This window comes from Leguminivora glycinivorella, chromosome 8, assembly GCF_023078275.1.
Source record: "Leguminivora glycinivorella isolate SPB_JAAS2020 chromosome 8, LegGlyc_1.1, whole genome shotgun sequence".
Classification (NCBI taxonomy): domain Eukaryota; kingdom Metazoa; phylum Arthropoda; class Insecta; order Lepidoptera; family Tortricidae; genus Leguminivora; species Leguminivora glycinivorella.
The window spans coordinates 6,437,854-6,465,118 of NC_062978.1; the positions used below are offsets into that span (position 1 = coordinate 6,437,854).

At 37.8% G+C, this 27,265-nt stretch overlaps 1 protein-coding gene across 7 annotated transcripts in view; it reads left to right on the forward strand.

The window, feature by feature from the left end:
• Positions 1–27,265, forward strand: part of LOC125228950 — a 99,627-nt gene that overhangs the window by 42,724 nt on the left and 29,638 nt on the right. For 3 of the 7 annotated variants that reach the window (XM_048133677.1, XM_048133683.1, XM_048133678.1), the window contains exon 3: positions 11,723–11,761. The exons of 2 other annotated variants lie outside the window; for them this stretch is intronic. In XM_048133677.1, coding sequence (XP_047989634.1) covers positions 11,745–11,761 — 17 coding nt within the window. In that variant the 5' untranslated portion in view covers positions 11,723–11,744. Of the gene's footprint in view, positions 1–11,722; positions 11,762–18,043; positions 18,341–27,265 lie in introns of those variants that run through there. 2 more of the 7 variants (XM_048133675.1, XM_048133681.1) reach the window with 2 other exon arrangements.

A 27,265-nucleotide genomic window follows, 5' to 3' on the forward strand; every position in this document is an offset into this window, starting at 1 on the left:
GACCTGCTGATGAAGAGTGAGCCGCCCCTGGTTAGAGTTCCGTTCTGATAATCATTCTCATCTGTAAGTACTTCAGAATCATCCAGATTTCAAAATTGGTTCAGAAATGACGGAGATATCGAATAACAAACATTAAAAAATATACAGACGAATTGATAACATAATCCAACCATTGAAAGTATTTATCACCAGAACCCCAAAGGAAGGCGGTTTTTTTTTTCTTAAAAATTATATTTATTTAAACTTACCATACGTGCAGTACGCCCTATTGCTAATCCATAAAGTCCACAGTATAACCACTTAAAAGTGTTAACTGTTAGTACATTATGTAGTGATAGATTTATAATAAAGATGAGCTCACGATTCCATTTTTTGTGAATTTGGCACCTGAAGGCCGAATGTAATCATTTACCATGAGAGTTTGTATCTCATGTGTCAAAACGTTACCTTACCGAACTGTTTGTTTTACGTACTCGTAATATAACTTCCTCAGTTAAATATCCCACGTCCATAGTTTATTCTCTGTCTTCATTCACACCTTAAAATCATTTCCGGGATAAAAAAGTATTAAAAAATTATATTACTACCAGCTTTTGCCCGTGGCTTTGTTCGTGTTAGAAAGAGACAAAAAGTAGCCTATGTAATTCTCCATCCCTTCAACTATCTCCGCTTAAAAAATCACGTCAATTCGTCGCTCCGTTTTGCCGTGAAAGACGGACAAACAAAAAGATACACACACTTTCCCATTTATAATATTAGTATGGATTACTTACCTCTTCTGAGATTGTAACTACCTAAACCTGTTCGTATTTCCTTAGTTAATTTCATTTCATGAAATAGATTCGACGGTTACTTAGGGCCTGTTTACACGACGATGTCGATGTAACTAAATACATTGCGGACTGATGAGGTTAAATACTTTACCCGTACTATTAGGTATTAACCCTTCGTATTTTGCCTGTCAATTTTTATCATTGAAAAAGACCTTGACATTTAAAACAGTACAATAATATCCCATGCACTGATCAGTGCTTTTGACACACGACTGTAAGTACTGAAACTCTTATACGAGTTCCCGCACCGTGTGTCCTTCAGAATATCAGAATGTACATTTCATCATCAATGGCCTCTAACATCAATAATATGATGGGTTAAGCAGCGTCCATTAGTTTGCGGCGCTTCCGCAAATGGCTCGTGAGCCCAATGCGAGAGCGGCAGCCGCGACCGCAAAGCTGGCAGGAGAATGTGGCCGAGCCCAGTGACAAAGGTTGGTTAGCGCGCTGGTGTATTCTCGCCTAGAGTGGAGAAGATCATACTATGCTTGGTCGTGTGCAACTACTCATAGTACATTTATAATATCAGTAATTAATTATGTACCTATGTATAATATTAGGGAATTTACTGATATTGGTACAGAGTTAGGAAATCGATTTACGTATACGAGGAGCCTTGTTTCCTGTTGATACCTCGTTAAAAATAAGGAAAATATACTAATAAGTAATAACGTTTTCCTGGATACCAGAGGAATCCTGCGTTAAATACGCCTTTGGATTTTACATACGAATACCCGGAATTCATAATTAGGGGTATTAAGTTTTTTTCCAGTATATTTATTGCATATATGCTCCGGGAAAAAAAAAGATAAGCCATGACACGAGTGTCAATATTTTGCTTCCTTGATTTTCGGATGAATTTTACCGCGGTTGATTTTTCTAAGAAGAAATTATATTATTTACATAGAAAATATTTTATATTTCATTTGTATCTTTTAAACACACCACTGATAATACCAAAGTGACCAGATGGCCGGGCGGTTCAGGCATTCGTCCGGTAAACGGAGGACGCCGGTTCGAATCCAACTCTGGATACTTCGAGGCTTTGGTCATTTTTTATTTGTATATGACTTTTTTTTTCACTTTTGCGGTTTGGCTTTTTTGGAAGCTGTTATTTGCAATAATAATTACTAGAGATGGGCCGAATATTCGATAAATATTCGGTATTCGGCATATTCGGCAAGTTTTTCAATGTTCGTATTCGGCCGAATAGTTCGGTTATATTGCCGAATATTTACCGAATAAACAAAGTAAATAAATAGCGTAAGTTGTTTCGTAATTCATGAGATAATGACTATTAATGACATCCTATTCCAGGATTCTAAGGACCATAGGGGGTTAAAATGCGTTAAATAATTACCTACAATAATTATGTAAAAAAGTAAAAATAACGTAGCTTAAGAAACAAAAATCAAAATTTTCTTATGCAATAAATTATAGAAACATTAAGAGCCTTAGGCCTGATTTAGACAGCGTGCGAACTCGCATGCGATTTTAGTTACATTGCGGGCTGTTGAGGGTACATACAATTTTGCACAGCCATCAAATACCGCAATATAATAAAACTCGTATGCGAGTTCTCGTACCGTCTAAATGGGCCCTTAGAGCTCATTGAGTTTTATTACATTACGGTATTGACGGCTGTGCAAAATTGTATGTAACTTAAACAGCCCGCAATGTAATGTAACTAAAATCGCATGCGAGTTTGCAAGCCGTCTAAATCAGGCCTTAGTTAGTACCCATTACCAATCATTGAAAAGTTTTTAACTCCAAGCCAGGATTTAAAATATGGTGGAACCGAATATTCGGCCGAATGTTCGGTTCGGTAACAGCTGAACCGAATGTTCGGCCGAATATTCGTATTCGGCAAAGTCCGTATTCGGCCCATCTCTCTCTAATAATTACCATGTAACTAATAAATTTAGCCACACGAGACGACAATGAGCTACTGTTTATCGTAAAAAATCACATCCGCCATGTTTCGTAATGTCCTAAAATAATGTCGAAACATTGGCATGGCTTCTACTCGTCGATATTGTCGATGTTTAGGTATTATATTCCTTTACGAATCATTTTAGTTCTTGTGCAAGTTTTGAGAACAATGAACGCTTACGTCACAGAGTGAACAAGAGTAAGTGATTTTAAATCATTGAGCTGTGACTCATGACTCTCTGGAGAGCTGGATGTATTCAATACTCAAAAGAACCGAGAAAATTGTTTTTGTTTTTAATTTATTCCTATCTTTTTAAAATTTAAAAGCGACTTGCGAGACTGTTACAAGAAACGTCATGAGATTAGACGCGTAATTTATAAAAAAAAAACAAAAACATTATAGTATACGACGTAGTTATTATCCTTTTTTGTACAAAAAAGGAGTGTTTTCAGTTTCAGCCCTCAGTGTTTGCGACGTAGAATGAGTCACCAAGCCCCTCCCGGCGCTTAATAGTTATTTGTTTACATTTAAGCCCGTGCTCAAACGTGTTTTTTTGCAAAATATGAGGATCGTGCGAGAGCCGAACGTGTGTCAAAGCACGTGGCCAGAATATAATATAAAAAACCGGAGCCTTGAACCGTGTTGCTTTCAAAGAACAAAATCAAGTTTGTTTCTTTGAAATTTACATCCCTTCTTATTTTTTTTTACAAAATTTCGGACTCGTTGTAGAACCATTAGGACTCTGTCGATTTTTTTTCAGGATCGTTATTTGGGCACTTTTATTATATTGTGGTTCAAATGATGATGATATAGTGGTTCGTTTTTCTTCAATTGTAAAGTGTAAAGTAGTATGACAGTAAATAAATAAAATAAATATTGGGGGGGACCTTACACAGCTCAACCTAGCCCCAAACTAAGCAAAACTTGTACTATGGGTGCTAGCGATGATATACATACTTATGTACATAGAAAAAATCCATGACTCAAAAGAAAATATCGGCAAGCAATTTTCGGAGAAGGTGGCATCAAATATTTTGTCACGTGCCTCATAGTCATAAGTTATGATAATAAAAAAATCTAAGTAGAGTGATTAGGTTATGTAGGGGCAAAGCTATGAATATTACAATTAATGTAGAAATATTCTCGGTGATGCCAATATCAAAAGAGGACTATGTTTGTATGGAGTTATACGGTCGTCGGTGTACGGTAGATTTGCACCGTAACTAACAGTTTAGTACAGCGTCCAGCACAAACACGTGCAACCAAACAGTTATTGAACATGGCCTGTAGAGGCTAGTAAATTCAGAAGATAATCAATCTCAATCTAATGTTTCTTACCTTAAATTTTGCTCTTGCCTCTTTGAATTTTGACTTTATAATAAGGATCAAGGAATGAACGGGAGAAACGACATATGATGAAAATTTGGAAACACTTCCTCCTGTATAAGGTAAGGGTCAAACAGATTTTGTAAAAACGTCACTTCTGTGGCCAATATTATAAAAGTTAACGACTCTAGTACACACACACACGTAATATTTTTTTCTTATTGGATTTTCAAGTAGGGAAAACACGTGTCCGGCCTGTAATATAATGTAGCCTAAAAATTAGCTTTAGTTTTCCTTAACTTTTCTCGTGTTAAAAGGAGATATAACCTTACAGTGCGTTTTCACACATCCTATATCGGACGTAGGACCGATATCCCATACATTGAAGATGCCATCTTTGATTTTTGCCTTTGAAATCCTTCCGAAATCGGATCGGGTAATGTGAAAACGCACTTAAGTCCTATGAAATCTGTACTTATGATTTATTACATTAAAGAAAGTGTACCTATTTTTGTACCCTCAACCCCCGCTGATGCACCCTTAAACGATACTAATGTTAGCTCGCCGTCTGCCGCGTATTTCTGTCCCCCCCCCTACCTTCCTCTGGCCTTGACCCGCAGACCCACCCACGCTGCCTAATAACGATCTACGACCTGTGCCAGCCTATATCTAGCTGTTACTCTATATTCTGTCTTCTACATTATTGAAAAGGAGTCAAACGTGTCGTTCGAAACTTAGTATAAGATAAGGGCCATTTTTTTTTTCAAACTTTTTTTTTTGATTTGGAATTGTTTATGTTTTCCACTCAGAATCGCGAGCTCTTTCAATCCTAATAGGAGAAAAAAAGTGTCCCAAGGTGTTTTTCCCATTCCGTTACCATTTTTTCATACATTTTGTATGGCGGTAACGGAATGGAAGGTTCGAAAAAATGTAAGTAAATCTTGGGACATTTTTTTTTCTCCTATCAGGGTCGAAAGAGCTCGCGATTCAGAGTATGAATCGCGAAAAAAAATACCCATGTTACAAAAAAAGTGGGCAGTGGGACAACTTTGAAAAAAAAATGCCAAAAATGGCCCATAAAATGAATACTTACGTCAATATAAGTTAACTTTAAATGCTACGGTATTTTTTTGAGAAAATTAATTGAATTAATAGTAGAATAAGTGTCAATGATATAAAAAATCCTCTATAAATTCTAAACTTTTAAAGTTTCATGAACATTTTTATCTCACAGGTTATGTTAAAAAAGTCAGGTTTTAAGGTGGAAAATATAATTATTTTAGTTTTCCCCGTTTATCGGAATTTGACAAAATTACAATATCAACATGACGATTTGGTTGACCCTTGTTCATATGGTGAAATGAAACAGTTCAAATATGTCCTCAGGAGATCATAATATTGTCATAACTCTGTTTTTTAACACATGTTAAATATGCCCCTGAACTTTGACACTCAGACACACCGAATAAAAGCTTAAAAAAATATCACACTGCACCGGTTGCATAAGTTCTCGCGACGACCATTTGAGGCAGAATCGCGAATAGCCCCACACTTTTTTTTTTATACCACGTCGTTGGCAAACAGGTATACGGTCCGCCTGATGGAAAGCGGTCACCGTAACCTATGGACGCCTGCAACTCAAGGGGTGTCACTTGCGCGTTGCCGACCCATTAGAAACTTGCTTCAAGATTAACGAAAACAAATTATTTCTTCTCTGTATTGACCAACGTAATCCGCGTAAATGTCAATGCTAAACGAATAAGCATTAGCATGTATAAAGTAACGAATAAATATTAAACGGAACATTGTATAAAATGACTTGTTGAAGGCTTGTCATAAACAGATTTAAATTTTTATTTGTTTGTCTTTTATTTGTATTACGCTGTAGTATTTTACACATTAAGTAAAGTTTATAACCGAAGCTGTCATCCAATCTATTACGCCATCGCTATAAGCGGATATGCTTCAATTCACGAGCCAAAAAGTAAACTTCAAAGTGTCCTTAAGTCTAACAAAAGGACACTTTTTGTGCGTTTGCCTTATGTTTGAGAGCAACTAAAACGAGAAACATGATTATAAGATATACTGCAGATATATGTATAGATAGATATAGAGATATTCAAGAGCATCGTGGGATAACTTTATCTCACCACTAACTTGAGAAATGTACCAAAACTGTTCATTTACGGGTATAGGCAGTAGCGGTAGGAGTGGTAGGACTGGTAGAAGCGATGAATTTGCATGTGCGGCGACAACGGTACGATGTTGCGGTTTTCTCCGCATCTTCCCAAAATTGCGATGCGCTATGAATTATGTCTACATATTCGGACAAAATCCGTATAATATTATATTACGATACAAGTGCGTAAAAAAGGAAGTTCGAAACGAGTGGCGATAAATTATGTCAGGTTGAAACTTCGGAGGCTACTAAAAAAGTCGTACGATACACGTGCGAAAAGGAATTTCGTAACTCGTGTCGAGAGTGTTTGAAACACTCCCTTCGGTCGTGTTTTAATTTATCGCCACTCGTTTCGAACTTCATTTTTTTCGCACTTGTATCGTAATGTACTATTTCATATGGATTTGACGGATTGTCATTGTCTTAGCTATAATTTTCGAAAGTTTCTACAAAACTATAGAATAACAACTCTACAAATTACTCTAGTAGGTATATTGTGTAGTGTAGCTGCTTGTCCATGTCAAATATCATTTTTTTCCACGTTGTCATGGTAACGCCAAATTTTAAGCTGATGACTGTTCTAAGGATCTTTCACTACACACTCATTAATGCTTAAGATATTGATACTGAAACGATATCCGTATTATGCGTGACCGCCTTGTCACAAAACTAACAAGCCGTTAGAGCGTGACATATATTTTCGCGTTACTTTATGTAAAACAGGTAGGTATGTAGCATGTTTTTCCCATCGCGTGTGGTATGCTCTGCGTTAGAGCAGCAGGGTTACCGCATACCCAAACATAAAAATTATGGGACGTACAGTCCTGAAAATTTAAAATAATTAAAAATACAGCGCCGCACCTTTTTCCATACTTGAAAATATTTAAATGTAGTCTAATTGATCTGGTCAGGTCCATGTAGTCTAATTGATCTGGTCAGGTTCCACCACTATATTCGTCCCAACTACTCATCTGAGCCATTCTCCACAGCGCTGATCTGCCGCTGACTAGAAATCGACTCTCAAAAGACACTAGTGTGGCACGGATCTTTATAGGTATTAGGTACCATAGCCAGCGATTATGCGATGCGATTAGCGGTTAGCAAAATTAACTATCGCCTACAGCGACGATGCTAACGCATCTATGCTTCTACTTAATTGAATTCCATTAAGGGCGGTACGCACCAGTGGGTTATTTCACCACGGACTTTGACGCTTGACAATGACAATTACGTGCCTATTTCTGGGTTGATAAGTAATATTGTCACTCAGCGTCAATATTTCCTTGTTGAACAGCCAATGAACGGCGAAGTGTCACTGTCGGACGACAATAGGCTAGTTTCCTATACTTTAAATAAAATACCTGATTTATGCAGTGCACGAAATAAAGCACCACATAATTATAGAAGAAAAATATGGACAGTGGTTATGTTTAAACATAATTTCTATTTAATAAGTCAAAGAGAAAGATATAAAGTAAATGAATTGACCGTGACGTCACTCCTCACTCTCAGTATTTCATAGTAATTCCATATTAGAAAATCGTTTTGACAGTTCATAAAAAGAAGCTGATTTGACTAGTAGGAAACTAGCCTATTGTCAGCATTGTGAAATAGACTGCAACGCACCCTGTTAAGGATGTTCGCTAAATTTTAAAGCATGATCGTCAGACAGCACACATCTCCGTGGCGGTCTTCGCGCCGTGGCAACCCTGCATGCGCACACGCAGGCGAGGTGACAAGGGTTCATTGTTTCGCGGGGTAACTGCCTAACTGTACTTAATATGTGACACCACGTACATTTGTAATTACGTGCTCCAGCGGCGCGGGTACCAGTTGTCTTTCCTCGATTATGTCTTTTTGTGGCGTTGAGGACATAAAAATAAAAAAAAAACCTTAATAGCGTCAGATTTTGTTGTCAATAACCACTCTAAAATTAGATACAGCTTAGTGTTTTACCTGCCCTAAATACGGCCATTGTTTTTATTTTTAAGTAAACTTGAACTTACCTTGTTGTGTAATCAATATTTAGCAAACATTTAAGGACGCAAAACTTAAACACACCTTTACACTAAATAAGCCAAATTTAACACAAAACAGCGCACAGTGATCTACAATGTTAGTCCGACCGTAGGTATCCTATTTAGTTTCAAGATATTCAGGGATTATTGGACAGGTATGGTATATTACATAGGTACATAGGGGAGATTAGTCCAAAACCGGGTATGGGGGTAAAACCGGGACGTGGCAGTATGGCTACTTAGATCGATTCAAATTTACGCGTGCTTTGGTGACAGCTGTCAGCCATCTCGGTTAGTTTTTCAACAAAAGTTAGAAGGCGTGTGTGCCGGTGTGTAAAAATAATTAGAGAAAAAAGTTTTTAGCAGTGTTTGATCTAAAATTTCATGGAATTCATAAGCAGACTAATCTTTCGTACGTTGAGGTAAGTACCATTTGTATTTTTTATACGATTAAGTATGTTGTACATTTGAACAAACATAACTTTGATTGTTATTGCAACATCTTTTTAGATTAGTGGATTTTTTAGTTTCTTGTAGGTGCGTTTGGGTCAAAACCGTACGGGGTAATACCGGGTAGTACCCGGTTTTGTACAAGTAACTGAGTCAGGTGTTTTGATTTTATATAATTTAAATAATTGTTACAGATCTAAGGAAAATGCCGCAAAATTGTAAAATAACTGCAACACGACAATCTTGGAGTGAGAAATGAATGAAAATGAAACTTGAAGATCTTGACGAGGTCCATTGCTATCGTTGCCGGGGTAATATCGGGTATAAGAGCTGTTCCAAAACCGGGTATACCCGGCTTTGGACTACCCATGGGGCAAAAACGTAAAATAGTGAGATTTGAAGTTGATTTTATTATTCTACGTGTGATAATGCTAACAGTGTTCTCACCTAATAAATATGTTGTCAATTAAATAAATTAAGCAGAGGCTATTAAATATTGTTTATTTTTCTAATAATATTTTTTTTATTATTATTTTTCCTTAAGGTCCCGGTTTTACCCCACTTTCCCCTAAGTTGTGTTGTGTACGCTAGTAGTAAAACCTTACTAACAAATTATGGTATATAGAAATTTAGCCAAATCAATTCTCGAGCTTCATTTTCTTTAGCTTGCCTGCTGCATATACCCATTTAGAAGTCAATCGAGATGTCCATGATGAATAATACTGAAGTATATTGAAGTCTACGTTTCGTTTCAATTGTAACGAGAAGAGAAGACGAATGACGCTATAATTAGCGTTGCTCCATGTCCAAGCGCTAACTGATGATTATTGGTTGTGCCCAGTGGAAAACTCTAGCAATAACATCCGCCTTCGACTTCCTTTGTGTCGCTAAATTAGGTACCTATATCAACTATTACAGGACTACTCAAGAAAATTCCTAGTTTCAATAATTTTTTGTTTCAATATAGTAACATCTACGATAAGTCGAATATCAATAAGTTTTATTTTTTATTATGGACTGATCGGCGAGTGACCCTAGTCACACCTGGAAAGTGAAGGCAGAGTTCTACGCGAAAAATGTTTTGGACCTAAGTTGTCACATGGGTGTGACTTTAGCCTGGATGAATTCACGGCGCTGAAAAAGTATGGTAATATTTCTCGTAACAAGATTATTGTTCGGTATCACAAGTCTGATCAGGTCAGATCAGTCATTATTCGGTACTTCTGAACTTTCAGTAGTTTTGCATCCGTGGAGCACCCATGATACGTATTTTTTTTATATTCATCGTACCATGTCCCAAGCCATAATCCAGCATGGACATATAAAAGTAGGTGCCGTTTTATGTATCTTAACGATCTATTCCATCATCGCTTATACATTCAAGGCCACCCCGAAGATACCATCTGCGACACGAAGCCACTTTATCACCAAAGTACCTGTATATTCAACAAGAGAGGGCTGCGGGCGATTGATTGTGTTTCCAAGCCACCCCCAGCGGAAACCACCGCTTCCTTCCGCCGCCAGCTGCTCGCCCGTCAAAGGCATAACGTTCTAACCTGACTGGAAAAATAAACGGTGTAAATTCAGTACTGATGAATAAAAACCGGCCAAATTCGTGACAGACCGACCACAAATAACAAGGGATTCTTCAGTCGAAATATAGCGTCAGTTTTAACCCCCGACGCAAAAACGAAGCGGTGTTATAAGTTTGACGTATCTGTCTGTCTGTCCATTTGTATGTCTCTCTGTGGCAGTGTATTACATTTATTTATTTTTTTTGTTTGAAAGCTGATTTAGTCGAGAGTGTTCTTAGCCATGTTTCATCAAAATCGGTCCACTTTGTCGGGGTATTTTTTTTTCAAAAATTTAATTTTGTGGTTAGGTTATTGTAAAAGAGTGACGAAGAAGCGAAATGATCCTGCAACTTTACAGTACTTCACCGACCTTTTTTATAGGTATCGGGTTTTTTTTTAAATAACATCTTCGTGGACCTTGTCAAACGAAGATTTTTCCAGAGACAATAATTTCATTAGACTTATATTGAGCGGAATTACCTTTTTGATTTTTGTCGAGCTCCCGATATTTCGACGCAGTTGCATGCATCATGATCACGGAAAACCCGAATAATTTCATGGCTTCGTATGACATGGATTCATAAATACGTGAAACGTTCAAACTCCTTGACATGTCCTTGCCTTGCTCGGACTTAAATATCCTTCCCAAATTTGGTCTAAATCTGATCAACCGGTTTAGAAGCCTCTGTTTGTAAACATGAAATATTCGATACGGAAACATTCGCAAATCAACAATTGTATACATACAGCGTTTTGTTTCTGAGTATCGTGGCAGCTGTGTCGTGCCGCGTGCGCTCACGCTCCATTCTCCGTTTTCTCATTCCTTTTATACTTTTTATGATATCGATCACGCGCCAAATAAATCGTGTTGAAGTAAACCTGGCGTTGCTTTTGGCAACGGCCTCTGCTATCGTAAAAATATTGACGGAAGTTTATTTACTTCCAGGCACAGACCTGGATCATTCTAAAATAATCACCGAAGGTCAGGCGTTGGACTGCGCTTTGTAATGGGGAAGATCACAAAAAAAGATGGAAATTATTACAAAGTTACATACATAAAAGCAATGTTTTACGCTATGTCTACAGTGCAAAATATGATCGACTTATACCTGCTATTGAAACAAATTTGTCCAAAAACATAATTTACATTTTGCTTAGGAATAATTTTAGCTGTCCTTATGTAATGTCTCGTTAGTTCGCATGGTAGAGCACTGTGATAGTTATCCACCAGTAAGTTTCGTTTTCACCCAGGGATGTACATTTTTCCGCATTTAATTTAATTCTAACCTTAATCCTTAGCTCACTGATTCTGTATCAGGCAAAAACATCTGTGAACATCAACATTATGTAATTTATTTGAGATTGTGTTCCACAGAACAATATAAATTTGTTATCTTGTGTTGTTACAGGTAAGTGCGCGGGCCAGTCGCAATGCTGGATTGTCTGTGGTGAGTTGACGCTGAGGAGACGAGACGAACACATAAATAAAGAGAGAATCCAAATCGGTGAAAACCATCATCATAATAGTCGATTATTTCTATTAATAATCGACTATTATGACAAACTTTCATACCCGCTCATTGGAAAATAAGAAAACTGGTTATGGTTATTTTTGGTCATGAATGTCTGGATTTCCTTAACTAGTGGTACTCTTACTTCATTCGTACTTACAAATCTTACAATATGATGCTAAAGTTATATTTTGTAGGCTTTCACGATGTGAAATTGTATCCCTGAAAACACATGTCAAAATACTTATATGATGTCATTGTCAATCAGTTTAGCACCGGGGCCACGGGGGTTGTTACATCCGTCCTGATTTTTAGACGCCGTCACAAAACACAGTCTTAAAGATATTCATATTATTCATGGTTGAAAATATCTGATTTTAACGCAAATTGTACCTCCGTTGTTCGTAAATTTCCTGATATTACTCCTATATTCATTCATATTATGTAAATCAGTATATCGACTTATGAATGGGCAGCAATTTCAGCAGACCTTGTGAGTAATTGCTCATTGGGCTGAATTGCCGTAGCCATTTTACCTTGTATATTTTTATGTTAGAATCTGGCTATTGAACCGTGACGGTCAATGGGTCTTGCTCTTGAAACATCCCCGTCGTCTTTTTTAACTCCAATATCATCAGCATCCATTCTATAAGTCACCTCATTTTTGGATGGGGTTTAAAGTGTATTGGTGGAGAGCGTGAAGAATTGGAGATGAAATTGTAGTTAGCAAACTTCACCTTAGAGAACATATCAAATGTTGCCAATATAATACAAGCTTAAGTAATCCAGCAAGTGTGTGTCAAAGCACACACTATGCAATACATGACTTTCCTGCTTTTGAAATTTACTTTTCAAGTTTTTTTCATGAGATCTTTTAACTTTCCTTAAAGTTTGATTAAAGAAATTTGACTTTGGATGAGATCTTAGTATGTACGTACTAAAAGTATTAACACTTTCTTTGTTTTCTTGAAATTTAGTTAGTTTCCGAATTATTTTGTTGATAAATGATAGGCTATTTAAAACGAAATATTTGTAAACTATATATTAGTAACAATATGCAGGTAACTCCTTTGCAAAAGTTTTTCTACTAGTCACGACGCTCGTCTTACTCAACTAACTACGTTCTATGTTTTATTGTACTTGCCTTCACGGTTTACGCGTCCTAGGCATAAAAACTAACAAACGTAGAAAAGGATGGCAACTATCATTTCCTTGTTTTTCCTTAGCCAATTCATTGTTACATACCTCGTTACATCTTAGTTCTACCTACTTGTTTTGTTATATTGATCTCGCTTAACTTAAAGAGCGATGGCTGCTTTCAAAACCCGAGTGCTTTTATATTTTTTTGTGCGTTTCCGATAGCTTCTTATTATCTACGGAAACCTCTTTTGAAAAACCATGGACATGCATGATTTTCCTGATGGTAGCAGTAATGTCTGTTCTAAGAATCTCTTTTATGTAAAATGGCGTAAGATTACTAAGGAAATATTTAGTTTTACCTTCCCATTTGGAGGATTTGTGGACAAAGTAATTGCTTTCAGGCAAAAAAATAATTAGAATTTATAATATTCCTCTGTTGTTGCTATACCTTTGGCTCTGGCAGCAAACAATTTTATGATTATATTTCCCTGAAGGGCCTTTAACAATCTAAATATATAATATATAAAAAAAGAAACTGTCTGTCTGCTCGTATCAACGTACAGCCGTAATCACTGCAGTGAGTGATGATGAATGTTCTAGAGATTCCAAATTTGACTTGGCACGTAGGTTCCTTATTAAGTGTAGAGACTTGGGGCACTAAGAAAGGGTTTTTCAAAATTCACCTAATAAGGGGGTGCAATGGGGGTCTCAGGTTTGTATGGGATAGGAACACAAGATTATAATGACTAGTACGTGGGTGAAGCCGCAGGAAAAAACTAGTGTAATATAAGGTTTTTTATCTCGATTTTCTCATAGCTACTGTACGGCTCGTCGCCTATTGCACAAACGCACCTACAGACGTATGACGCAACGCAACCGTAATCACTGCCACCGTTGCATTGTTACTAAACCTATCAGCTTCGCAGGCGTCAGTGCCGACAGAACATTTTCAAAATTACGAAAAATATCCGCATACAACCCTTTTTGGTACCTACTTCTTAAAATTTTGAAAAAATATTATAATTTGGAAATAGACACGCTTTTCTATCTTATCGTCACTATAGTGGTATGTACCCCGATGCAGTATACCTCTAGTATCACGTAAGGTATCACTAGTATCTGGAGCTTGATTATGATTATGTATCCCTCATAAGCCCTACTCTAGGGCTATCACCAACATCATCATATGCTATTTTGAACAAAACATTACGTTGTTTTGATAAATTCACAGCTGTTCACTACACCTTGTAGCCATCGAATTGAAATGAACAATAAAAGTTGACCATCGAACAACACTCCGTCAGTTGTGTTGTATGGGAGTGTGACATTTGCGCGGCTCACTAAGCAATGCGTAGGCAGGCGTGACCCCCTCCCCCCACTTGCGTTATGCCCCCTCGGCCCACGCATCAGCTGATCTCGTCATGGTCCGAGCCCGTGCCCTACCGTATCGTAAAATATCGTAAACTGTGGCGTTTTCATGCAAAATGTATTATGTACATTGCAAGGACGAAAGTTATGGGTAAATTTCATCCTCATGGTAAGCGACAATTTGGTACATTTTGAGAACGTCACAGTAGTGGTATTAATAGACTTTTCAAATGCATTTAATGCTGTAAATCACGAGCTTCTCCTTGCCGCCCTCGATCATCTCAATATCTCGCCATCAGCGGCCGAGTGGTTTGCATCCTACCTTTGCGGTCGTCGGCAGGCAACACGTGCCAATCGGACACTTTCTGACTGGTGCGAACTTTCATCTGGTGTTCCTCAGGGCGGTATACTTTCTCCACTGCTGTTTTCTGTATTTGTTAATTTAATAACGCCCTTAATAAATTGCTCATATCACTTGTACGCCGACGACTTACAACTGTACACTCAAGTGGCGGTTGATAATATGGACGAGGCTATAACGCGGCTAAATAACGACCTTTCTAGCATTGCATCCTGGTCGAAAGATTTTGGGATCGATGTCAACCCGTCTAAGTGTCAAGCTATCGTTCTCGGGACTCCGCGTTCTGTTTTACTCTCTGACTTCTCACATGTAAGACCCATTCTCTTTGAGAGTACCGTAATACCACTATCATCGCAAGTGAGGAACCTGGGGTTGATCATCGATCGGGGCTTGACCTGGGAGCCACAAGTTTCTGACGTATGTCGCAGAGTTACAAATACATTAAGATCATTATACAGATTTAAACATTTCTTGCCGACGAGCACTAAAATTCTACTCATACAGGCTCTTGTGCTTCCAATCGTTGATTATAGTGATGTGTGCCTTACTAATCTTTCACAAGGACTCTTAGACAGGTTAGATAGACTTCTAAATAGTTGCATAAGGTTTATCTTTGGCCTCCGCAAGTACGATCATATCTCCATCTATCGCCGGAAACTTAATTGGCTCCGAATACGGGACCGCAGGAGCCTCAGAGTGCTGTGTATGCTGTACAGTATACTAAATGACCCAGCAATACCGGAGTACCTGCGGTCTAAATTTCAGTTTGTCACCGCACAGCCGGGCCGTGAGCTTCGTTCCTCCCGGAAACTCATTTTGTCAGTGCCTCTCTATCGCTCCGGATCCATGTCCAACTCTTTCACTATGCATGCGATTCGTCTTTGGAATAATCTCCCTCTTGACATAAGGCAAAGTCAGACCAAGTCTCTGTTTAAGATCAAGTTGCGCAGACATCTTTTAGAAAAGTCTCATAACTAAGAGTCGTAATAATTATAAGGCAGATATATATATTTATTTATGTATATATAATGTTACGTATGTATATTTATGTGTATTTGTAAGTAGGTATCTATATTATTTTAAGTATGTATATTTTTTTAATATATATAATAGTAAGCTGTATGATATATATAATCATTTATGGTTATTTAGTAGGTATTCCATTTCTCGTCATTGCGACATTTCCTGCACCTATTAAGCTCTTATAGATCTCTGTTTGGCCCAAAGGTTAGCTGGTAGAGAATGCCTTCTGGCATTAAGTTCGCCTTTTGTACATTTTTTTTACTGTGCAATAAAGTTTAAATAAATAAATAAATAAATAAATATGACTAGTGTTATACTTGCTCTATAAGGTACAGCGGGACAAATCTCGACTAGGGGGCAAATATAACTGGCCCATTTTTTCTATGTTTGACAATGTTTGCATTGTTAAATAGAGTGTCCACCGGTTATACCACGGTTATACATATATGGTAGGCGTGTTCAGTGTATATACATGTAGAAGTAAACATCATAGTGTAATAATGGAAAAAATGGATTAGTTACAATTGCCCCCCAGTCGAGATTTGTCCCGCTGTACCTTACAACGTTTTTTTTTTGTTAAGTTGTGAAAACGTCCGAAACACGAGATCTAATCTCAACGTTTTGTATGCGTTATCTCCAGATCTTTTTGATTACGTATTCCATTCCTTCTTAGTCTTCTTACAGGTCATTTGGTTGGTCTATCGAGACTAATAACACTTTCTCTTCACCGACCCAGAGTAACTAGCCCAAAAGTTCATCTCATATTATCTCAATTATACTTACCTCTAGTGAAATGCATTTACATTTAACCATGAGCACTAAGTGGTTAAAGCCATAATGGCCCGCTTTCACTAGAATTACGCTTTTAGATGTTTTTGTCGCCATGTCATCGCAACACGAATATTAAGCATGGGCCAGTAAATCAACACTGGTCACGGAACTTTCCTGGAAAGTCCCCGGCTGTTTCGGTACCTTCAAACTACACAGTCACCTTACTACTGCAAAAGAACCTTATTATAAACTGAAATCACAAGAATATTTTAATTTGTACTTTTTAACTCACGTTGCTAATTAAACTCACCAGGCGTCATAACTGTCATAAGCTTCAGGGTTCAGGGAATTGTTATACTTATTATAAGTATATATGTAGATACTTGGAAGTAAGCCCTTGCAGCCGTGACCAGAGACCAGATGGCCAAGCGTTATAGGTATCCGTCCGGTAAATGAAGGACGCTGGTTCGATTCTAGACTGCAGGCCTAGCACATGATGGCCGCGAGAGTATGTCGCCGCGAGATAGACTACCTGTCCTTATGTCATTAATACAATTAGACAAAGACGTGTAATCTATCTCGCAGCGACATACTCCCGGGGCCATCATGTGCTAGGCCTACTGAGAGGACTGAGAGTCTAGAAACTTCGGAGTCTTTGGAATTTTTTGCTTTGTACAAATATGCCATTTATTTCGGTAGTAATTAATTGTGCAATTTAAGATCATTTTCATTTATAAAGTGCCCAAGTGCCAATTCAAAATTTTATGTTTACCTTCTCGCGATCCTCTTTTAATGCTAAACCAGCGATGCTCATAATATAATTTCTCGATATCGCTCAAGTAATCGCATCTATGTTGAAAGTTAACCAAACAAACCGACAAAATTATATTTCCGTTATTTTTAATACAATAACGATTTAATCAAACCACATGTACCGCGGTTACACTTACAATTTTAGTTACGGTTTAGTCTAAACATACTTTGCTACTTCCAATCTTATATCTTCTGTATACGTTCCATAATGCTTTCCTTTCAGCGCTATAAAGTATACGCGATGCGATTGATAAACGACGAGAGAGTTCTCTTGTACGCCACGTCTGATGTTTTTATTGTATATATGTATTAGTATATTACGTATTAAGTTGTTATTTACCAAAAAAAAAAATATCGGCCAAAATGATACTGGACTGGTACTGGATCCAGGTAGATTAAATTACAATGTCCCTAACCGTACAGTACAGCTTACTAGACTCCGTACCTTTATAGATAGATGCCTTATAAAAACCTGGTCCTACCCCCGCCGCAACTAAACCAGAATAATGGGTCATTAATCATTATGGAAAATACGACCGGAGGAGGAAGGGACGATTACCTCAAGTTTCTGTTCCTACCTAAGTTTTATTTCTTGACTTTTTTGTCAGAATAGCCGGTTCCTACTTTGTATGACTGTCCATTTGAAGAACCAAAAAAACTGACGGATGGATGTGTCTGGAATCAATAGGACGCCAGTTCAAAGTCACATCTGATGCAAGGAGAGAGGGGAAGGTGCGGGCGGCGGGCCAGTTCCGCGCTCACCGCGGCCGCAGTCACACGTGCGGCGATGCTCCGCGGCGCGCCGTCAGCTGTTGTTTGTGCACGCGCGAGTCTCGCGCCTGGGTAGTTGTGCAGTGCTGTGGGCAGTAGTGACAGTGAGTGCATGTGATGCTGCGAGGCGCGGGCGGCGCGGCGGCCGGCGCCGCGAGCACCCTGGGGCTGCCGCCGCCGCACGCGCGCCCCTCGCTCTTCGACTCCTGCCACCGCAAGATCAGGATGATCGGCGGTGGCCCTGTCGCCTTCCTAGGAGGACTTGTTGCGTGAGTGTCCGTTTCACTCTCGCACCTCTTAGAAGATTACAGAAACAAAACTTTGGAAAACATATTAGCCAACTGACAAGCAAGAACCTAACCCTCAATAATGCCGGTGTAAAACAAAAAACGTCCCACCTGCCATGTCCCTGATTTTTTGCATTGGATCCTATTCTAAAAGGCTTTCAAGTGTCTTCCGCCGATAACACATATTGCATTATGCATAGCGGACGTGAGGTAATTCTTCTGGTGATCTTGTGGCTGTTGATGTGTTGGTGATTGCCAAGATGAGAAAAGTTAAATTTAGTTAAATAAAAGTTTCAATAAAAATCAACTCCAGGACGTTATTTGTTTGGCATTTGATACATCATACACCAAAACATATATTGTAATGTGCACATTGTGCATTTTACAATAGGATGTGGTCATCGAATAAGTCTTGGACTGGACTAGTCACCAAGCTGATATAGCATTACCTAGCTCTTTAGGTGCTTTAGTTTTTTACGCAGGCTTTTACCTGAAGAGCAAAGTTCAATGTGAGAGGGTGGGAAAAATACAAGCATGACTAAATTTATATACTCACAAACTTACTCGTGGGCTTTAGGTACTCTAACTTAGATTATTTTCAAATAAGCACGTAGCCGAGCCGGCAAAGTTGTGAACTGTGTAAGTTGCAGAAGGGTTCCAAAAAGTTCTAATTCTTTGCCATAACTTTCGGCAACGAAGTTTTCATTTTGACAATGTACGAATGTTGTCTTTTACATTATATGTGAATTATCCGAAGGTGTTCCACTCGAAAAAAATCTCTAGAGGAAACTATTAAAAACGTCAGCTGCGACAATTTCTTGTTACTTCCGCAAACATCTTCCGTCCTCCTTCAACTTCTTAGCAATTATTTAAAACTTTGATAGGTAGTAGAAAACAGTGGATCATCCAGTATATCAAACCAAAGGCAAAAAGGAATATCCGATACTCATATTAGTCATATTACAGGAATCACAAATCTTTGCAAACCATCCACTCGCTAAAATCTACCTCTTTTATTTTATACTATCTGCCAGAAAGTGCAAACAGATTTTTGCAAAAGTGTATCAGACTCGGAATTCTAACCCCAAAATATTTAGGTCTTGACACCTCCGATGAAATTGTGTGGCTTTGGAAAGTTTGCTTCGGATTTTTCACTTGCATTTGAGCTATCTAATCCATATCGTGTTGGAAATAACGAAACTTAAGCTAATAAAATGTCTGCCCTACGGACCAAATAATTTTCCTCTGTAAGTATATTTTGGTAAGGTGTGTCCATAAAGAGTATTTTGACTAGGTCACCTATACTATACAGTATATGGTCACCGAAATCATTTTATACGCCGGATCATATTTAGAAATAGCTGAAACACACTGTAAAATTATTGTAACTAATTTAGAACTAGATTCTAACTTCCAATGAACTTTACTTTTTAAAGTCTGTCTGTAGTAGTGTAAGAAATGTAAGAATAACCTATTACGTATTCTATATTATTATTTTAAATGTTGCAATCAAATAATCGACATTTCGAGGGTTATTATCATTAGTTTTTTATCGTTTTAGGTCAATATGGGCGACGTCATTCATTAGCATTTAAAATGTCATTAGTGGCCTTGCGCAATATTCGATAGCCTTAGGAATTGTGGTCGATTTTAATTATTTCCGAACTGGTTACATTGTGGTGGTGACTATTTCCCTGAATTCCCACAACCACTTAATTACCACTATATAATAGTGTTTATTTTGGTGGTACATATTAGGAAAATCCTAAACGAAAACCTTCCATTATATTATGGTCGAGTAGTTTGTTTCTTAGGATTTCCCGTTAATTATAATTATGTCACAGTTTCGTTTTCTTTCAACCCCTTATTTGCCAAGAGTGGCACTGAAGCTTTAGTAGTTTCATGTGTTCTGCCTACCCCTTTATGGGATACAGGCGTGATTGTATGTATGTATGTATAATTAATCAAGTCAATGTCTAAATTGCACGTGAATGTTATCATAAGCGTTCTTTGATAAAATGCAACTACATTGTTACACCCAACTATCGCAAGTCCTACAGACAATGTAAGCACGTTCCTTACTAATTTAAAACAAACAACTCGACTCTAGGAAGAGATTTTAACTCACAAAGGTTTTCCAGCTTGAACATTTTCTAGAAATAACAAGTTAACTCCAACAAAATGCTCTTACAAATTTTCAAAGGATAGATAAATCATAGCTAATGGGTATAAGGCTGGTTGTATGTCAGAGACATCAAAGAATATAATAACGGCCTCCAGTGACGATGTCGCTGGGATGGATTTCGCTCTAACAATACGATACGCTCGTGCACTGATGAATAAATACATATTGTGAGCGAGGCGCAGCTGTCACGGCGTGGTGATTCTTGCAACTTGCAATCACGACCTAATGGTGCCTAATAAAAAAAAACTTACCTCATATCATTAAAATATCTAATTTAGTCTATACATACACGTCCCACTGCTGAGTATAGGCCTCCTTTCACGCGTGAGATCTATTATCATATAAATTGCACCATGATAATAATTTGCCTAAAGAGAGTGTCTCATCAAAAAGTGCCTTGGGCGAAAACACATTTAGAAAGTTTTGTAATTCTCTTTTCTTATTTATAGTATTATCTTTATTAGTAATCAATTGAATCATATATTAAAGTAATTATTGTAAATGGACGATGCTTGCTCACAAACAAATGCATAGAAGTTATAGAAGTGTAAAGTGATATTTTCTTCTTGCGGTTGTCTCATGTCTATTCGTTTCAAGCCCCGCCAGAAGCATAAAATTTTCCGTTTATTCATTTAGTAGTATTAGGTGACTATAGTAATATAAATAATGTACCTATATTACAATGTATTGTTGCATTTGATCTTGCGCCAACAGCGCGGGAGATACACAGCTGCCACACAATAGGGAATATAACCCAGCACAGTGTACTCACACCAGCGTACAAACAGGAAGTCAAGTGGTTCGATAACCGCTTCTGGGTTTTTCTGTAGCGTAAGGCAATAACTATTATGGAAGACCCAGTGTAAGAATAATAAATAATATCCTTTAATTATAAACAAAGAATCCTCCTTGTTTTTTCCTGTTCCTTGTTTTCGGACCTCGCAACGCACGGATTTTCAATACCTTTCTGAACCATTTTTCTTTAGTTTGGGGAACTGCTTTCATGAATGCTACTCAGTCCGGCTGAAGCAGGAGCTATGACGGACTAACCAATTCAGGATTATCGTCTCAAATTACCTAAGTATTCCGTCTGCGCCTTGGGTGGAGTACCGCAGGGTCACTATAAGTATTTGAACCATTTTCTTTCTATGACAGTTACGACAGTTTTGAAGTAATTTTGACAGAAAATGCTAAAAACAATATCCTCTTTTAAGATTCGCTTTTGTACGGTACGAGCCACAAGGATAAAGGACAATGCAGCAGAATATAATATACGCATTTCAATTTCCTTGGTACATGTGGTTTAAATGTGGAAACCCTATTGTATTTTACAGTAGAAACTATTTAATGACAGAAAGGAAAATACGGTCAATGGAAAAGACAACCTTGAGTCAGGTGTAATACATGTTGGAAACTTCCCACGGCTCATTCTTTTGTCCCTTTGTACCATATTAATACGTTGCAGGGCTTAGCAAAACTTGGAACAACTGCACGTGCAAAGCCATGGTTCTATTGAAGAAATTTATGCCGGACTCATATTGGACAACCGAACCGAAAAAGAGATGGCGGGATGACTCGGACTCATTCTACCCGGGATAGCTGGGTTACACAAACAACAGGGTTGAGTGGAAGAAGCGAGGGGAGGCCTTTAACGAGCACCGAGCAGCGGGACAATAAACCAGGCTAGCAAAAAAATAGACATTTAGAATCTGGTTGCTTTATATTGGAAAACATAGCTAACAAAAGTTGGCACAAGAAACCACTCCTTTTAAAATTCTATCGAGTATCGGTAATAGAAACAATTGAAATGAAACGCTCAAACATTCACCCGACCTAAACCGGATAAACTTTGCCTTCGACCGTTAAAAATACAAGTCGGGGATCACGGATTAGAATATAAACAGTGGGACATAATGGCGTGATGATTGCGCGGCCCGAATCCGCGACCCGTATCGAGCGGTACTGTTGCAGTAACGGGACACGCGGCCTCGATACGCCGCGGCAGAGCGGCGTCCGCGCCGCGGCGCGGCGCTTGCCTTGCCTGCTTGCTGTGCGTTGACAATAACTTTTGTGTCATAGTAAACGGGTTGGTTACATTACATGTGTCCTTTTGTTGGACAGGATCTGGTATTTTACTGATTAAAAGGAAATTACATATCCATTTCATTTACCTTTCTGGGCAGAACTGGCAGAAGGTGTCCTAATGAAGAAAGGATTTGGCGAGGTATCATAATCAAAACTTGATGCTTTGACTTGACACTCTTTAGAGAACTACATTATCCTATCTGGAACAGGATTTTGATATTCTGCCTCTAAAATGTATATTAGTAATATAAACGTACACTAACATTTTTTCGATAAATAAAATGAATTTCTACAGAGATGTACCTATCTACCTATATATACACAGGTGACATAAAACATGATCCAGAATCTTGTGCAGATTTCAAAACTATTTAAAATCATAAAATCATTCACAATGTTTTCAGTGTCCCTAGACAGCTCTCTGAAGATTTATTGGAAAAACTGTCCAAGAATTAAAAAAAAAATTGGAGCACGTGATATTTTAGTTTGCTTTCAATTAGTTCTGAAGAAAATTTACCCAGAACAAACAAAACACGCGCTGTATATAATTGCGAGCTGCGACCTCTACAGTTGGGAAACCCACGAATACATACATGTGTTTACTCGAATTTTCCAGGTGGGTTGTACACTTTGTATGTAGAACCTTCATTCGTCCCGGGACTAAACTTAGACATGTACCTACACGAGCTTAATAAATTAATATGTAAGATACCGAATAAACCAGATAAAGTAGCTAATGAATTGGAAGCGCGTGAAATGCTTTGCGTAGAAGGAAATATTTTTTTAACTGCAGATATTTTCAAAAAGATTGAAAACTGTATGTAGGAAAATATGGTGTCAAGTTTATTTGTACCTACTATAAGTGCCCTACCAAAATTTGCTGCATGATAAGATTAATGAGGAACAGCATTCAAATTTTATTTATTTATTTATCGTATGGCATTTATACTCGTACATCTTACTGGATTTCAATTACATAATTATTTCCTTAAATATTAAATCTTAAACTAGAGATTGATGTATGTGCTCTTCAGATACTCAATTGCCGTTTCGCTGAAGTTTATGAGGTCTTCAATTCGTCCATCGAATTTGGTGAGCATTCAAATTGAAGATGTCTATAAACTTAGACGTTTCTTTGTTTATTGTAAGTTGTAACATTTATTTTAATATCTGTACTTAGTAACCAAAGCTGAAATAGATACATATTTGCTAATCTGTGTCGGTGTTCAGTGAGACAGGCTTTATTGCGGCACATCTCTCTCTTCCGACAAAGATGGTAATCTGATGCATGCTCTGATGACCAAATGCTGTAAGAAATGGTAATTGCGCGCTCGCTACCCGGACGTCCGCGTTCTTGGGCGCTAAACGACTGACGCAGCCGGAACGGTCAGGAAGTTCGAATTCGTTTCGCCAACTTGGACCGATCTTGAACTCTTGATGGAGATTTTCAGAAATTTTATACAAGAACGTTCTTCCTATATAAAAATTCTTAGGATTGTCTAATTTTGAATGCTATACTGTAGAAGGACAAATAAACATGTGATGAGTGCAACAGATTTATAAATGTAATCGGCATTTCCAGATTTATTTTTTGATTCTTGAGATATTGAGTAGTACTGACATCGATGTCAACTATTTAGGATTAAGATTCAAATTTTCCGGTTATATAGATATTTTAGTCCGTGTTACCGAACTTCCACTGAAAGCGAATTATGTCAACAAGCTTAACCCCATACTCCGCGTCCAAAGCAGTTTCAGAGTCACTCAATTAAACCCGTACCTTCTGCCTGCATTGCCAATGGCACAATACGCGCCCTTGTTCGAAGGAAATTCCTTTTATTCAAAGCTGAATACGATCCCACTTTATAAACCAAAGTTAACCCACCGAGGACGTTTCAAGCCTTCTCAGAATGTGTGATAAAGAAAAGCTTTTACTGGCACTCCCATCTCAATCAAATTCTGGAGGTTATTTATTTATAAATTATTAACCAAAGTTACTGAGATTCCCACGGGTTGTCCCAAGTTGCTCAACAGTCATAAACTATGCAAGAGTTTGTTAACTTCAAATCAAGGTGAAAACTAATTACCCACGTGCTGAAATAACAATCAATACTATCGTCCAATTTTGGGTTACCAGATGGTCGAGATTTGGCGGGATTCTCCCGATTTTTCGCATATCCTCCCGACTTACGATAAATAGAAATTATCCCAAAAACCACTTTGCAAAAATAGCAATTGTTGCTTCGTTCATGCTGAATCAGTTGCAATTGGTGCAAAGTTATAGAGTTAATTAGTGCCTTTTGGTGTTTGTCTGAATCTTCTCGCCCGAGCGTCCGAAGGTCGCCACCCGCGCTAGACCCACTTAACCAGCTAATTGGCGCAAATTGGCCTCGATTCGGCAACACTTACCCAACACCTGACAACAACACGCCATGTTTTAGTTGGTCTCCATTACGTGCGCAATGTTGCCATGGTTACCGCTAGACATGGTGCCATCAACGACTATAGACAAATGACGGAAAATCGGAGCTCCTTATAAAGGATATTATTTCGATCCTTCGACCTATTTTTGCAGACATACGAGTATAGGTTATCCGTTGACATAATTTACTATGGAATCGAACAAGAAACCGATCTCCTGACTCGAACTGAACTGTTTGTCTTTGTGAAGATCACTTCGAAGTTTTTCTAATCTAATCAAAACGGTTGAGGGAAATATAGGAGTCCTAACTCCTAAGCAACTTTTAGTATGACTTATCGGATCAATTTTATAATCAGCCAAAACAAGGTGTATGAAACATCGTGTCATATATTAATTTATTTATCTCTAAGCTTAATGACATCGTTTGCAAATGTTTCTACTTGATATAAATTTAATTCGTCATATGTGTATTAGAAATTCGAATACAAGTAGGTAATTCTAGCAAATATACTATTACATTTACGATATAATTTGGATTTGTTAATATAATTTGGATAAAAGCTGATGTAGAAGAAAAACCTTCTGTAGAGAATTCAGTATTAGAAACATTAGTAGCAAGTAGGCTGTGGAAGACGCAGTGCAGTGTCGTGACCTGCCCCGCGCGAGTGAAAGTGCCAGCGCCACCGCCGTCGAACGACTAATTGTATTATCAGCGTGCCAGTTCACGATACTTCTATACGCACTAGAAATACTAGAATACGACTGTCATTTAACCAATAATACTACGGATACAGGAGAGAGCTAGAGCAGCTAATAAAGTTAATCTACAGCTGATCACTTTTTTTTAGATAACCCACCAGGTATACTTCTGCCTTGAAATCTTGAAAACCTTATCTTACAGTCTCTCTTTACAAGAAAAATAATGGAGTATAGCTGTTTGTGGATCAATGTCATTGTCAATCCAAAATCTCGATGCACTTATTGGCTACGTGCATGACAATTACGCCCACTGCCATGTGAACTTGAAATGGAAAATGTCAAAAAATGACATGTAAATAAACATATATTTTAACGATTTTTCGTTAATTTTAAATAAATCCAATAACAAGAGCTACTATTTCAAGTGTAATTTAGGTAGATCGATTATACAGACATGCATTATAATAATAAAAATCAGTTTCCAAGGCATTACTCACGGTATAAACTTCCAACCACATACCACAGAAAGAGGCAATAAATTGGTGCTGGCTGGGCATATAAGGAATCTTGAAGAACATAGGAGTAATGGTAGAAGTTCTACGAACGAGTGATATGGCATTCGCTAAACCTTCGTCCCGTTAATTCCATATCAAACAAGTCTAAACGTAAGTACTTAGTCATGTCCGCGGCCGTAGAAATATCCGACACGGGCCCATTCCCAGGCCAGGCCTGAATCTTTAAGCTTAATCTTTTACGGTAGGAAAAATACTAACAGCGTATTGAACAATATTAGGTGAACAAAGCTATAAATATAATTTATTATAATGTTTTGTTTTGACATAACACTTACGTTTTCTTTTCACGGTAGCTATCCATTTAGCTCTTTGATCCAATTTCCAGTGTGTTCTAAGAAAAGCATAGAACGTGCAACGACTATTTATGCCATTATTTTTACAATTAACAACGAAGCAACATAGATGCCCCATATCAAACATTGTATTATATTTTATGAGTTTTGATAGATGACAACCACAATCAGTGTCGATTTTGACCACCGCAAGCACTGCGATCGCTTTGCTTACCCCCTCCATGCACTTCGCACTAAGCCAATACGTGTATCAAGAAATACTCAGTAGTCACTTGCTCGCATGCTTGCTACTCTATTATTTTACATCATAAAATGCCGGATATTAAACATAAATCCTTATGCTCATTTTATGGAGCTTTTAACGCTAACAATAACGAAATCCTATTTAGAACATTTCCTTCCCGGTAAATAATTTTCATTCTACTTGCTTTAAAGCTTCTTTAATATTGCTAATATGATGAAACATTTCGATTTTCCTCTAGCTCGCCACGTATAACGGCACACTGATTAAGCAACTAGGTCAACATTCGTTTCAAAAATATAAATATGGCTCATAAAATAATCTCTCATTATCATTAAGATTATCCGTACGTTGAAGCACCGAGGAGTTTCCCAACAGTACGAATGATAATTCAGCGGCTATTCTGG